Genomic DNA, 15,801 nt, shown 5'->3' on the forward strand with positions numbered 1-15,801 from the left:
GGAGTGTCATTTATCATAATAAGCTTAGCAAGAAGTTTATCCACCATGATCTTTGTCGTTTTGCTTACAATGAACAACCTAAAATGACCAATGTGGTGCCAGTTGGATTGGCCCACACCTTTCGTATATAAAATTCAACTTCCTTTCGTTTTCATACCCACTGTTAATCTGCCGTCAAAAAATCTGTTAACTTATGAAGTGGTAAATGACGTGGTAATAAAGAGACCACACTATTTAAGAAAATAATAAACATGATAAATATTTATAAAAAATAAAAATTGAAAAAATACTCTCTCCACCTCTCTCTCTCAACTACTAAAAAATCAATTAATTTTTTTTAATTAAAAAATAAACTATCTTCTTCTATCTCTGTACACGACCACCTCCGCCCCAGCCATCATCGCCCAAACACCCACCCACGCCCGACCCACCCCACCGCCCCCACCACTCCCTCATCCCTGTCAAATCCAGACCAACCCCCCCTCCCCTCATCCCGACCAAACCCCCACCCCATAGCGCACACCCACACCCACCTGACCCAACCTTGTGTCGTGAGTTGTAGAGAGAGGAGAGAATTTTCAAAAACTGTTTTTTTTAATAACAGGTTGTTTAAATTGTTTAATTTTTTTTATCTTTTATATTTTATTTTTATCAGCTGATATGGCTGACCTTTTTTGACCGTTGATTGCTACATAATCGTTTAACGGATTACTTGACATTTTGATTAACGAAGTTATGAAAATGATAAAAAAAAATCAAATTTTGGGTACGAAGTTGAGACAAGAAAAACGTTTATGTAAAAAAATCAAAATTCCGAGAAACTTCCAAATACTAAAGTGAAATTTACCCTAAATAATAAAACCAACCATTGTGTTTTGTTTGGTCAATAATTTGGCCCGGCCATTCAAATAAAGGAAGTCAAAAATGATCAAAAAGAATTTTTAAAATAAAGTATTATATTCTGCTCACTTGACAGTTGGAATCAAGAATATTATAATACAATTGTCTTTTAGTTCTGTCACAGAAGTGAAGCATGGGAATAAGGACCATGTAAAATTTGATAACTGTCATTTTCTTATGAATAATCCAAATAGTATTTGATTAATTTAGAGGAACCAACTAATTCTTCGCCTGATTCGTTCAAAGTACGAATTCCCTCCCCAAAACCTTTTTTTTTTCCTTAATTAAGGAGTAATTTAGAATAATTAATTTTTTTTGAGGATATCCTTGGTTTTTCAGATATAGACTAAAATTTTATAGTAATTCCCATTTTGAAGGGAAAACTTCAAACTTCTCTAGAAAGTCAGATGCAGGTACTATTTAAATTTCAAATTTGATTAGTTACTAAATAACCCCTTCCCTAATGCAATTATTCATAGAATATGAATATCCAATTTAAAATTAATTAACAATGGATGAAGTGAATTAAGATCTTTTAGTATTTAAGGTTAAACTTTTTGTTTTATGTTGTGGGGACAATACTCTCAATTACCATGTGGGCGCCACATTGCCGACGATATGATTTAACAGTGGGACTATAAAACTCCAAAGGCACTCATGTGTGACATGGGTTCTAGTCTAATAAAATAATTAATTTGTAATCCTTAACAGCTATTCACTTTACTCAATCGGCATCAATTCTTTAAGTACCGAATTGGAGAAACACTTGTACGGCCATAATATTGTTTTGTTATTTTCATCCATTCAGGTGGTTACTAAATAATGGATAATTAGAAGATATGCAGGCAGATTTTTTCTTTTACGATCTTTTTCATCTCACTCATAAGAAGAAAACCTTCACTTTCTATACTGACGTTCAAACAATCTCATTGTGCCGTACAAATAGTTTTTTTAAAATTTTATATACAAGCGGTATTGGAGGAAGGGAGACTCGAACCTAGGACTCGGATAAATAATCCTAACCGCTAGAGCTACAAACCCCTTACTGTAATAGTTGTATTTTATTCTTACAATTTTGAAATTAGTTAATACCATGTTGTCAATCATATTACGGAAGCTTTATAATAATGGTCATGAATATTGTGACAGTTGAATTACGCACATAAGAACAAGACCATCTAGAAATGGTCAGCTCCTGCGAGCGTTGAGGGACTTTTGGAAATTTCTTAAAGCCATCATAAATCGCTTTTTTTTTTTCTCAAATGAAATATCTTCTATAAAAAATATGAATAGAAAGAACGCCTCCACGGCAGCAACAAAGATATTAATTTCACAGCTAAAAATATGTTCAAGAAACAACGCGAGAAAGTCGCATTTGGTTGGTATTTTTTTATATTTTGCTGACAATTCCCATTTGCTTTACACGAAGTAGATATTTTTCTTGCTTTTTTAATATCTAAAAAAAGTTAAGAGACTTTTCTTCCTTGTGTCTCTATAAATTCTCACCCAAAGCTCCTCACAAATGTAGTTTCTTCTTTGCATGTTCTCATTCTTCACCAGACAATAATGATCTCTGTGTGAAGAATTTTGAGAAGACAAAAGAAAAGCATACTCTGGGAGTATATTTGATCATCAACTCTTTCAATCACTTCCCAAACAATTGGGTTATACTTTTCCAACCCATCATCTGAAATTTTGAGTTGAGGGTAATTATTTGTTTGGTTTCGGGCCATCAAAATGGCGGCGTCTTTGGTGGGAGATGACTTAGCTAGGCAGACTAGCAGCCGGAGGAGCTGGCGTTCTTCCAGTGTTAGAGAAATGTGGAACGCACAGGATGTGTTCCAGCAGAGCAGCAGGCAGCAGGCGGTGAATGAGGAGGAGGAGCTGAAGTGGGCCGCCATAGAGCGGTTGCCAACATATGATAGGATGAAAAGGGGGATGCTCAGACAATATATGAGCAATGGGAGGGTTGTAGCTGAAGAAGTTGATGTTGCGCACCTTGGAGATCATGACAAGAAACAGTTGATGGAGAGCATACTTAAGGTTGTTGAGGATGACAATGAGAGGTTCTTGAAGAGGCTCAGGGCCAGAAATGACAGGTTTGTATTGTCTCCCTTTCTGTTATGTATAGTTTGGTTTGTTGATGAGAAAGCAGGAGGAAAACAAAAGTGTTGGACTTTGAAAGTTTAGGTTGTCTTTGGCTTCATAAAACATACAATTGAAAGATGTATTTTTGCTTAGTTTGCTTGCTAAACATGTTTGATTTGGATTACCTTGTAATTTTTTTTACTTCTTGGGAGACAGGGTTGGTATTGACATTCCAAAGGTTGAGGTTAGATACCAGAATATATCAATAGAGGGAGATGCATACGTTGGCACCAGAGCACTTCCAACTCTGCTAAATTCCACCTTGAACCAACTAGAGGTATTGTTTCAACATTTTTTTAACGCCGAACCTTATTTCTTGATCTAGCCTTCCGCTAGTGAATTCCTAGATTTCTAAATTTCTATACCTGTGAATAGGGACTGATTGGATTGATTGGACTCTCACCCTCAAAGAAAAGAGTTGTCAAGATACTTCATGATGTGAGCGGTATTGTTAAACCGTCAAGGTATACTCATGTTTCTCTGAAAAGAAGATGGACACTATTTTATTGGTATGCTACTCATGTGAAGTAGGCTTGTTTCTGAACTCCAACCATGATATTGCTCGTTTTGTTTGCTTTTCAGGATGACACTGCTTCTTGGACCTCCATCGTCAGGAAAAACAACACTGCTAAAAGCACTTGCTGGCAAACTGGATAGGGATATAAGGGTTTGCCATCCTCTCTGTCTCTTTACCAGTTATCAGTATTAGTGTGCATACATGTGTAGGGACTTTTCATATGTATTGACAAGTTGGGGTTATAAACAGGTAACTGGGAAAGTGACTTACTGTGGCCATGAATTCAAGGAATTTGTGCCTCAGAGAACCTCTGCTTATATTAGCCAGCATGATCTTCATTATGGTGAGATGACAGTTCGTGAAACGTTGGATTTCTCTGGACGTTGCCTGGGAGTTGGAACAAGGTATGATATGCTAGTAGAGATGTCTAGACGAGAGAAAGATTCAGGTGTCAAACCAGATCCCGAAATCGATGCATTCATGAAAGCCACATCTATGTCGGGCAAGGAAACTAGTTTGATCACAGATTATGTTCTTAAGGTTTGTTGATCCAATCACAAGATTATATCATTACTCTCTTATTCTACAAGCCTAACAAATTTTTGTTCTTATGACAGATACTTGGATTAGACATCTGTGCTGATATAATGGTGGGTGATGGCATGAGAAGGGGTATATCTGGTGGACAAAAGAAACGTGTAACTACCGGTATGTTACTCTATGCTCTCCAATCTGTTTCTGAATATGAATATGTGTAATATATTGACCATGATATTTCTGCATGTGTAGTTTTAACTTTAAATATATTTTACTAGCAACGTAGGTGCTAATGCAATTAATACCAAGAAGTGAATTTTTTTTTCTTCCAACAATAGAATGATTATTGATGGGCAAACATTCTCTGCAATGATTATAACTGGTGGTGGTTGCTCTTAATGCAGGAGAAATGTTGGTTGGACCAGCGAAAGCTTTTTTCATGGATGAAATATCAACGGGGCTTGACAGTTCCACAACCTTTCAAATTGTCAAGTTCATGAGGCAGATGGTTCATATTCTGGATGTGACAATGATCATCTCTCTCTTGCAGCCTGCACCGGAGGCGTATGATCTTTTTGATGACGTTATCCTTATTTCTGAGGGTCAGATTGTGTACCAAGGTCCACGTGAGAATGTGCTTGAATTCTTTGAATATATGGGGTTCAGATGCCCTGAAAGAAAAGGTGTTGCAGATTTCTTGCAAGAAGTGACCTCAAAGAAGGACCAAGAACAATACTGGTATAAGAAGAACCAAGCTTACAGATATGTCTCAGTGCCTGACTTTGTACAGGCTTTCAGATCATTTCATGTTGGCCAACGACTTTTGGAAGACCTAAGAGTTCCATATGATAAAAGGGCAGCCCATCCTGCTGCCTTGGTGAAGGAAAAGTATGGAATATCGAATATGGAACTCTTCAAGGCATGCTTTGCAAGAGAATGGCTGCTGATGCAGCGTAACTCTTTTTTATACATATTCAAAACTTGCCAGATATCAATAATGGCAACAATTGCTTTCACGGTATTCTTAAGGACAACAATGAAATCTGGGAAACAAGAGGATACGCCAAGGTTTTGGGGAGCACTGTTTTTCAGTCTCATCAACGTCATGTTTAATGGAGTGGCAGAGCTTCCAATGACAGTTTTCCGGCTTCCTGTGTTCTTTAAGCAGAGGGATGCCTTGTTCTATCCTGGGTGGGCTTTTGCCTTGCCCATTTGGATAACCAGAATTCCCATTTCGCTGATGGAATCTTTTTTATGGACAGCCATAACATATTACACCATAGGATTTGCACCTGCTCCTATTAGGTAAGTTGTAATTTATTCTCACATCGTTGTCACAAGTTTTAGCTTTGTGATGCTAAATAAATGACGAAAAACAAAACAATTTAGTGGTGGTGGATCTTCTGTCTGACATATGTCCAATATTATCAGGTTCTTCAAACAGTTCTTGGCTTTCTTTGGTATACATCAGATGGCAGTCTCCCTCTTCCGTTTCATTGCTGGCCTTGGTAGAAGTGAGGTTGTTTCGGGCACAATCGGTTCCTTTACACTGCTGTTGGTTTTTATTCTAGGAGGTTACATTGTTGCTAAAGGTTAGAATCCTTCCCTGTTTACTGTCAAAGTATTTCGTTTGAAAGTAAGCTACTGTTTAGATCAATTTTCCTTCTAGATTTTTTCATATGTTTTGAAATGTTCAACATATTCTCATTTTGCTGTGCAGATGATATTCAGCCATGGATGATATGGGGATACTATGCTTCACCTATGATGTATGGACAAAATGCAATTGCTATCAATGAATTTCTTGCCGACAGATGGAGCACTGTAATTTCTCTTAAATCTCTCTCAACTAAATTCTCACTCTACATTAACAATTATAATTTTGAGTTTTACATTCAGGTTCAACTAGTGTTTAAGCTTAATCAAACTTTTTTTATCCCACGGTGCAGCCTGTGAATAACTCCCGTATGCCCACTGTGGGAAAGAACATTCTCAGGGACAGAGGCCTGTATACAGAGGAATATTGGTATTGGATTTGTGTTGGGGCACTCTTCGGGTTTTCAGTACTTTTTAATGTTCTTTTCATTGCATCACTCACCTTCTTAAACCGTAAGTGAACAATTCATTTATTTTCACTGGACTATTGTTATGGTAATATGGATTGAAGCATTGATTATTTCTTTTTCTTTTTCTGACTCAATTTTAGCTCTTGGCGAAACCAAAACTCTGATCGAGAATGATGACTCTGAAACAAAGAGGAAACAGCAGTTGTCCAATTCAGAAGGTTGAAATATTATATATCTTGTGGATCTTAACTTGGATGGTTTCTGTTTCTGCAAGATGGGATGCGTTTTATATGTTTGATAAAGAATTACTTCAGCCTTTGCTAGCTGCAAATTCTAGTTACCACTTGCATATTTCTCTTTTGTGTCATCACTTTGTGGTTGTAGTACAAATTCTACTGCAGAAACCTTACATCTCGAGTAGCAGATTAGCTAACAAAATAATTTTCTCGTCTCATATATGACGAACAATTACAGGTATTGATATGCAAGTTCGAAATGCTCAAGGAAGTACTGGTTCAAATGTTAATGTTGCAAGCGGTCAAGGCAAACGAGGAATGGTTATGCCCTTCCAGCCCCTTTCACTTGCTTTCAACCATGTCAATTACTATGTGGATATGCCTGTGGTAAGTCGCTTTTTCTTTTTGCTCCACTGAGCTTTATATTTCTAGAGTTATTATATGATAACTTATCAAAAGAAAAGCTAACTAGAGTTATAAACTGGAAGAACATTGTTTCATCTTTCACAGTAGTTACTTTCTATTAACCATTGAAATGAATTTATGTCTTAAGAAACTATGACCTTGATTTATTGATGACAAACACTGTTCTGTGTCAAATATGATTCTTGGTAGTAACGATTTTTTGTGCTTTTCAGGAAATGAAGAGCGAAGGGATTGAAGAGACTCGACTGCAACTACTTCGAGATGTTAGTGGTGCATTTAGGCCGGGTATTCTGACTGCATTGGTTGGTGTTAGTGGTGCTGGAAAAACCACCTTGATGGATGTCTTAGCTGGAAGAAAGACTGGCGGGTACATTGAAGGAAGTATTACCATCTCTGGATACCCAAAGAACCAAGCCACATTTACTCGGGTTAGCGGTTACTGTGAACAGAATGACATTCATTCACCATATGTTACTGTTTATGAATCTCTCGTATACTCGGCCTGGCTGCGTCTTGCGAGGGATGCTAAGAAGGATAAACGAAAGGCATGTTTTTTATTTAACACCTCAATATTTAGCTGTTCCAACATTTAGTTTCTGACTACATGTCACTGAACTGACAATCATATTGCCCCATATAAGAACGGGATGAGATGGATGATGTAGCTGACTCTGATTTTCGTCTTCTGTTCTTTAGATGTTTGTTGATGAGGTTATGGATTTGGTCGAGCTTAATCCGTTGAGGAATTCTTTAGTTGGACTTCCAGGAGTTGATGGACTTTCAACTGAGCAGAGAAAGAGGCTCACTATTGCTGTAGAGTTGGTTGCAAATCCATCCATCATCTTTATGGATGAGCCAACATCAGGTCTTGATGCTAGAGCAGCCGCTATTGTTATGCGTACTGTAAGAAACACAGTCGATACAGGACGAACTGTTGTATGCACAATTCACCAACCGAGTATTGACATTTTTGAAGCTTTTGATGAGGTAGGAACAACTAATACAATTTATTGAATTTGTAACGTTGTCATTTCATGTACCATATTTATGATTTTTTTTTTGCAGCTTTTCTTAATGAAAAGAGGAGGACAGGTGATTTATGCTGGACCTCTTGGTCATCAGTCTCATGAGCTTGTTGAATATTTTGAGGTAAGTTTATACTTTACCTTGTATGTTCAGTTCCTATTAAATTATATCCAAACAGATTATACTGGAACTGAATTTAGTTAGCCCTTTTTTTCCCTAAATTTTCTTATGTTAGGCCTAACTTACTCTATCTCCTAACGACGTCTTTAGACTCTGGTGCATATTTTTTAATATATTAATGATTGAATCCTCTATCTCAATGCAATCCTATGATTTTATCCAGCAAGAAATATTATCCTTGGACCAATGAGTTTTAGAGTTGCAAAGTTTGAATAATATCGTAATCCTCTTGCAGGCTATCCCTGGAGTTCCCAAGATCAAAGAAGGCTACAATCCTGCTACCTGGATGTTAGACGTCAGCTCTGCTACAGTTGAGGCTCAAAATAACATTGACTTTGCAGAAGTATATGCAAACTCTGAGCTCTATAGGTAAGCAAGATGTATTGTATTCAATTCATTTCTATTTTCTTTTTCCCACAAACCCTTCTTTGTATGCACAAAAATTCATCAACAATTATTTTCAATTGTTCAGGAGAAATGAGGAACTTATCAAGGAACTAAGCATTCCACTACCCGGCTCCAATGACCTTCATTTTCCCACCCAATTTTCTCAAAGCTTCATAGTTCAATGCAAAGCTTGCTTTTGGAAACAACACTGGTCATACTGGAGAAACTCGCGATACAATGCCATTAGGTTTTTCATGACGGCTGTCATTGGCATAATCTTTGGTGTAATCTTCTGGAGCAAAGGAGACTCGATGTAAGTTTAAGAACTTCATTATGAGCTACATTTTTTGTTAATATCTTCCTTTGAATTTGTGATTATACGATTTAAGTTGCATGTTTTGTTCAATCACTTATACTAATTTTATCTTGTAAACAGACATAAAGAACTAGACCTAATCAATCTTTTGGGAGCTACCTATTCTGCTGTTCTTTTCCTTGGAGCTGGCAATGCTTCTGCTGTGCAATCTGTGATTGCAATTGAGAGAACAGTCTTCTACCGTGAAAGAGCAGCGGGAATGTATTCAGAGTTGCCTTATGCATTTGCACAGGTAAGAATACTGGAAATTATACTCGGTTATGCTTTCATTTTTCATATCATTAAAATCTCATTATTGATGCATCTTTTGGTGTTATAGGTGGCTATTGAGACAATTTACGTTGCAATCCAAACCTTTATGTACTCATGTATTCTGTATTCTATGATTGGGTACACTTGGAAGGTAGAAAAGTTTTTCTACTTCTACTACTTTGTATTCATGTGCTTTACCTACTTCACAATGACCGGAATGATGATGATTGCACTTACTCCTAACTCTCAAATTGCTGCAATCGTTATGTCTTTCTTCACGAACTTCTGGAACTTGTTCTCTGGTTTCCTCATTGCCCGGCCGGTATGTCATTTGAAACTCATTCTTCTTATTTTCATGTCTGAGAATGTTAAACAGAAGTTCAAATTTCTAAGGAACCCAGTTCGAGTCATCTTAATTTATCATTGCAACCATAATAACAATTCATGTTTAATTTTGCAGCTAATCCCAGTGTGGTGGAGGTGGTACTACTGGGGGTCTCCAATTGCCTGGACAATCTATGGCATCATGGGATCTCAATTTGGTGACGTTAAGACCTCTATGGACACTGGTAAAGGACCTCAGAACGTGGATGAATACCTTAAGGAAAGTTTCGGTTATGAACATAGCTTTGTGGTACCTGTGTTCTTCGCTCATATTGGTTGGGTCCTGCTCTTCTTCTTTGTCTTTGCCTATGGTATCAAGTTCCTTAACTTCCAAAAGAGATAAACAACTTCACTCTGCAGCCGAGCTGAGTAACCTTCAGGATGTCAAATAGACTGTTCAGGGTAAAATTAGCATAGTAGTGAGTCACAGAGAAGAAATCTCATCACTACTCTTTTTGTCTTTTTTATATATACATTTTGTAATTTTGATTGGCTTGGACAGCTTTTCCCTATTAATTTTTGTATAATCAATTTTATTCTTCAATATCTAATAAAAATCCTTATGATTTGTTCTTTTTAATATGAAAATATGATGAATAAAAGGACCTACACCAAAAGCTCTTCACTTGGGCCGTACAAAGAAAAACATAGAATAATCTGGTCTAATATTGCAGAATACACATCAGACTTTGGTTGATAAGGATTGATACTGAGATGGCCATCAACCAAACAGAAAAACAACACATTTTGACCTAAGCTACTGAAAAACATAAAATTACAGATCAAGACTAGAAATTAAGATTTAACTCGGGATGAGGCTGATGTTGTGGGTCTTGTAGCAACATGGTTTCAAGAGGAGCCAAAAAATCACTAAAGTCATTGTCACAGAATTGCAAATCTTCTTGCATTAAACCAATCTCACAATCAGTCACTGTTCGGTTCATTTTTACACATGATTTTTCATGTTATTCACCTATTATTTTGAGTTAGTTCTTGACATTTTATAGCTTTTTACTTCCTTTTTGTGTTTTCTTAGATTTTACCTTGGTTAGAATGAAAATGAGCTAAAAGTGCATTATTGGTTATAAATTCTGTTTTTGTTCATTTTCGTAGGTCAACTTCTTGGCCCGGGATCAACATGCTCTGGTACTCGGATGAGGTGAAGATCTTCATGAAACTTGTTCCAATGGATGTTAACTACAACATATCCAAATTTGAGCTTCATTGGACAAGTATTGCCTATCCAACCAATCCAGCATGTTACCACAGCTCTGGAAATCCGAAGTGCTCCAGCTTTTACCTCCATATTGTTATCTTGATTCTTCTTGTTACCATAACACTTGGTAACAAGAAATTACCTTGGTTAAGAGATATTTTCAGAGGCAAAGAGCATATTTTCAATGACAAAGCTTCATCATGGCAAGGGGACAAAGTTTGAAGCTTTAACAAAATGTGGAGTTTTATATATTAAAAGTGAGCTGGAAATCATGGGCTAAAGGAAGATGAATGTGCAATCTGCAAAGCTGATGACAATTCCTTCATTCTACAATATAGAATGTGGGGGATTTGATTCATCCATCATTCTACACATTGGAGAGCAGTTTTTGGAAGCTAGGGAGCAAGAGGAAGAAAAGAGGTTTTTGGAGAGCAAGAGGGGGGGGGGGGGGAATGGCATAACAATTGAAGAGAACCTTGGGGAGCCTTGAGGCAAGGATCCAAGGGGTTGAAGATGCATTCTCCTTCTCCTCTTTGTTCTTAGTTTCTTTCATTTTATTTGTTTCTTGTATTTTCTTAGTTTCAATGTAACTTCTTATTTAGCTAGGGCTTAGGTTGAAGCCCTAAACATGATTGCCTTATTGTTTTGACACTTGAGTGTATGAATTTCTGGATATTGTTGTTGAATTCCAATTCACCAAATTAATCTATCCTTGATGTATGTTCTTCTTTGATTGATCACCTTTGAAAGCATGCTTCTTGAGGTTGTTGGGGTTATGTGTATCTTCATGTTATCCTAAGCAATAAATGGATGAAGTAAGAATCATCCATGTGAATTGGTTTCTTGAATACCTAATGTAAACACCATGCTATTAGGATTCTTGTGATGTTCATATTCTCTTTGAACTTAATGGGTTTTCCTTGTAATTGAATCAAAGTACTAAGCACACCTAGATTCGATTATAGGGAAGGCACAAGTATTGTAGCACTCGTACTGCACTTTACGTACATTAGAGAGAATCAATGCGTCTTGAGCCACTCGTACTGGTCTTGATTGCGAACATCTTCAACAACACGTTTAGAGTTCATCACTTGAGTATTTATGAACATAGGTAGAATTGTTTAGGGTGGATTCCGAAACCCTAGTGTTTGTTACATTTTAATTTCACATTGTGATAATTCATCTCTGCCATTCTCATTTAATTTCAAGGTCCATTTACTTTCATGAAATAGAAATAGGTCACTTCAAACAAATCAAACCCCCCCCCCCCTCCCCCAATGTGTGTGTGAGTTGTGTGTTTGATACGTTGTGTGTCTTGTTTACTGAATTTTATTTGTTTCTGTAATTGTTTTGGACTTTTGGTCCGCGTTGTGTTCTTCCATTTTCTGTGCTGAATCCAACCGTATAAAGAACGTGAATTTTGGACATACGGTTGGAAAGTTATAGGTCAAAAACTGGACAGAGGTCGAAACTGAAAAACAGAGAAACGAATCTGCCCAAAAACGACCGGTCATTACTGTTCAGGCGACCGGTTGCACATGAATCTGTCCAAAAACGACCGGCCGTCACTGTTCATTTTCACTGTTCACGGCACTGTTCACGGGTGATAAATAGGTGATAAAAGGGTGATAGAAAGTGCTGTTTCTGTTTTTCTTTGGTTTCTTGTGTTGTTTCATTTCTTTACTCATTTTTAGTTTCCAATTTGCATTTGTGCATTTGTGGTGTGTTAAATTAGTGTTCTTTACGTACTCAAATTAGAACTTATAGGAAGCCGACAAGTTCTTCGTGGGATCGACCCCGTACTTACATAATCTATACTTCATTAGATTCGTGCACTTGCGGGTATTTTTAATTGGTTGTTTGCACATTAATTTGTGTCCTTTTAGGAATGCAACAGTCACCAGCAACCTAATGTCATCATGCTCATTGTGGGAGCAAATTTCCTCCCACGAGAATATTCGCCCAAGATTCCTTCGTCTTCTCCGCTTCCTTCTCTCCATGCAAAATAGATCGGAGTAAAAGGACCACACCCGGGGGGTGTTGGCCAAAGGCCCTCCGATGCCTAAGTTAGGTTGGGTATTTCAAGGAAAACTGGGTGGCCAGAGCCGTGTGTGGTGGCCGGAGCCTTGTGTGAGGGAGAGAGAATATGGTGGCTAGGGTTTGTGAAAGATAATTTCTGCAGAGTTTCAGTAGGAATTTAGACGTACCTGAACCCTTGTGTGTAGCTAGGTATTTATAGGAGCCTCTGAGGCTAGGGTTTCAGAGGAATAATTCTGTAGATGGAAAAGAATTATTCCTCCTCGATTAGGCGAGATTTGATTAATTAGGGATTTGATTTATTTGATTTAAATCAAATCCCTAATTGGGGTAGGAATCAAATCAATCCCCATTTTAATTAGGTAATTGCCAATTAAATTGAGTAACTCCCAATTAGGGCAAATAATCACCAAATGGAAGGAATTATTTGACCTAGGGTGATTTAATTCGGTTCCCACACTCATCATCAGTAATATGATTAGTACTCTGAGGTTGCACATCATCTTCCATTGCACCGTTATCATTTTGATCTTCATCACCCAATCCACAGTTGGCTCATAATCATCAAGATTATCACAAAACTGCATATCATCTTCCATCAAACCAATCTCACAATCACTCAATAGCAACTTCATATCATCATCACTAATTTCCACACTTGGCACAGAAGGTGGTTGCGGCTGCAGCTGCTCTTGTGGTTCTTCTGGCAATTCAAGATCATAAAGTTGAAGATAATCTTCCATTAGACCAATATCATTATGATCATCATTACCCAATACCAAACTGAGATAATCATTAGCATCCACAGTTGGCTCATGAATTGATGAAAGTTAATCTTGCTGAAATTGACCAATTAAATTGGGTTTGGGTGTAGTTATGACGACATCACCTGGATCAAGATTCAAATTAATCTGACCAATTAAATTGGGTTTGGGTGTGGGTATGACGACATCACCTGGATCAAGATTCAAATTAATCTGACCAATTAAATTGGGTGTGGGTGTGGGTATGACGAGATCAGTTGGATGAAGATTCAAATTAAGATTAAGAGATGATTGTTGTTGTTGATCTGCTGCATCTGGTTCCATGATATTCTTGTACAAGTCCATGAAACTGCACTTCCCATCATCCCTCATCATCATCTTCATCGTCACAGCTCCGATCCTCTCATTCAAAGACTCCAACTTGGCCCCCAAGCAATTATCTTGAATACCCAAATCCCGATTTTCTCGATCATCAACAATTTCCAAGAAACCCTTTTCGACAGAGAACAGACCCTTTTCAATTCAATCTTTGAAACCCATCTTCAGATTCTTGTACTTGAGTAGAACTGATTTCAAATCTTGTTGGTTTTCCGGCCAAGCGTTGATCTCGCCGTCGGCACCAACGGCGATTATGTAAACGGCAATATCGCACAGCTTCGAGAGTCGGCCGGCCTTATTCTTCAAAATGGAGCCTCTCTTGGCCATGACAGTTTTCTGAGGCTTCATAGCATCAAAGACCTTTTTCATCTTCATGGACGCTGAAACCCTAGGGTTTGATTTAGGAATAGCCATAAATCAATAGATCAATTTCGAGTGAAAATTAATTGAATAACAGAGAGAATAGCAATGCAGTCAGTACGATTAATTAGCGACTGATCAGAACTTGTAGAGAATGGCAGTGAAAGGTAGCGAATGTAGCAATGGTGTGAAATGAGAGTGTGAGCGAGGAAGGTGAGGGTATGGCGGTATTTATAGGATTTGCGACTGAGGGTATAGTTGGTATTACAAGGAAAGTAACCGTTACGCGGAAAGTAGTATATCATCACACTATCGGTATTACAATAAATACATTATTTTAGTGTCTTATTTTATTTTGTAGGGTTTTGTTTTTTTTCCTCTTTGCAATTGAATAAAAACAAAAATTTGTTTGTAGCTTTCTTTTTGCTTAACAATTTGTTTGTCGTTTCAATATGGTTGTTGTATTTAAATTGTTGTATATAATTATATTAGTGAGATTCACTATTATACAAAGTAATAGGAGCTCAAATTATAAAAAAAACCCTATATGAAATTGACTTTAGAAACACACCCAAAGCCCATTTACAACACAACAAAAAGGCTTTTAACTTATTTTAAATTACAGAATTACCATTGATTTCTTAAAACAAACCCAACCCCAAAACCTCATAAAAAAGCTCAAAACACTCAATATGGCATCAAAGTAATTTAATAATCAAAATTAAATTTAATAGGGCCAAATGTCATTTTTTGGATTTTTTTTGGGTTTGTTTATAGAAATTAAATGGTGTAGGGTTTATTTATAGTTTTAGTGCTAAAAATGAAAATTTGACTAAATATCTCAATATTATTTAGGTATATGGTTGTTGTATTTAAATTATAATATATAATTGTATTATACCAGTGAATGTACAATTTGGTACTTATTTTATATGTATTTCTTTTAATGTTAAAATCTTTCTTATGGTAGATGCATTAGCTATAAAGCGTGACTCGTTTGGTCGAGGTAGTAGAATTAGAATGCTGCTAAAGGAACCCTAAAATTAACTGAGTACACCCTACTACCAAACTATTTATTAATTACTAATTTACCATAATATAAAATAACAAAAAAGGATATATCAAATTGTGAAATAAATATAATTTTAAAAAGTACACCTTACTCACCATATTCAACCCTAATCAAACGTAAAGAAGTTTTTATATTGCTTAATGTCCATCAACAACTCATCCAGCATTGGCGAAGACACAAGGAGGTGTCGTTAAATGTTCAAAGGTGTAAGGCGGTGGGTTGTAATACCGACGCTCATTTCCATCCATTGTTGGAAGAAGATTTGTGTAGCAGTACAAGTTCGACGCCACAAAAAGAACAAAACCTGCTGAGGTTGACTTCAGATTCCTATGCTTTGATATTCTTGTAATTTCAAGTTTTGTTAGTTATAATATCTTCAATAATAGTAATAATTTTATTAATTTGTTTACTCATTGGATCATGAAATAGTTATCTAAGATTTCAATCTGTAAAGACAAATATTCTTTTGGATTTCTTACCACAAAGCTTTATAACCAATCAATGAATGGTTTCTTGATCTGTAAAAGAAGTGTAGAACA

At 36.8% G+C, this 15,801-nt stretch overlaps 1 protein-coding gene across 1 annotated transcript; it reads left to right on the plus strand.

Annotated features, from left to right (window-relative positions):
- Positions 1-2,376: 2,376 nt before the first annotated feature.
- LOC110760791 (pleiotropic drug resistance protein 2-like) lies at positions 2,377-10,015 on the plus strand. The gene is made up of 20 exons (XM_021963114.2): positions 2,377-2,999; positions 3,205-3,325; positions 3,424-3,512; positions 3,631-3,715; positions 3,815-4,105; positions 4,183-4,273; positions 4,507-5,407; positions 5,534-5,694; positions 5,823-5,926; positions 6,052-6,211; positions 6,309-6,386; positions 6,643-6,791; positions 7,043-7,375; positions 7,527-7,817; positions 7,896-7,979; positions 8,272-8,405; positions 8,509-8,736; positions 8,860-9,031; positions 9,119-9,373; positions 9,512-10,015. Exons 1-20 carry the CDS (start codon positions 2,638-2,640, stop codon positions 9,776-9,778), a joined length of 4,356 nt encoding a protein of 1,451 aa, XP_021818806.2. The 5' UTR covers positions 2,377-2,637; the 3' UTR covers positions 9,779-10,015.
- The last annotated feature ends 5,786 nt before the right edge of the window (positions 10,016-15,801 follow it).

The sequence above is a fragment of the Prunus avium genome, chromosome 6 (genome assembly GCF_965620075.1).
Source record: "Prunus avium chromosome 6, drPruAviu1.hap1.1, whole genome shotgun sequence".
NCBI lineage: Eukaryota > Viridiplantae > Streptophyta > Magnoliopsida > Rosales > Rosaceae > Prunus > Prunus avium.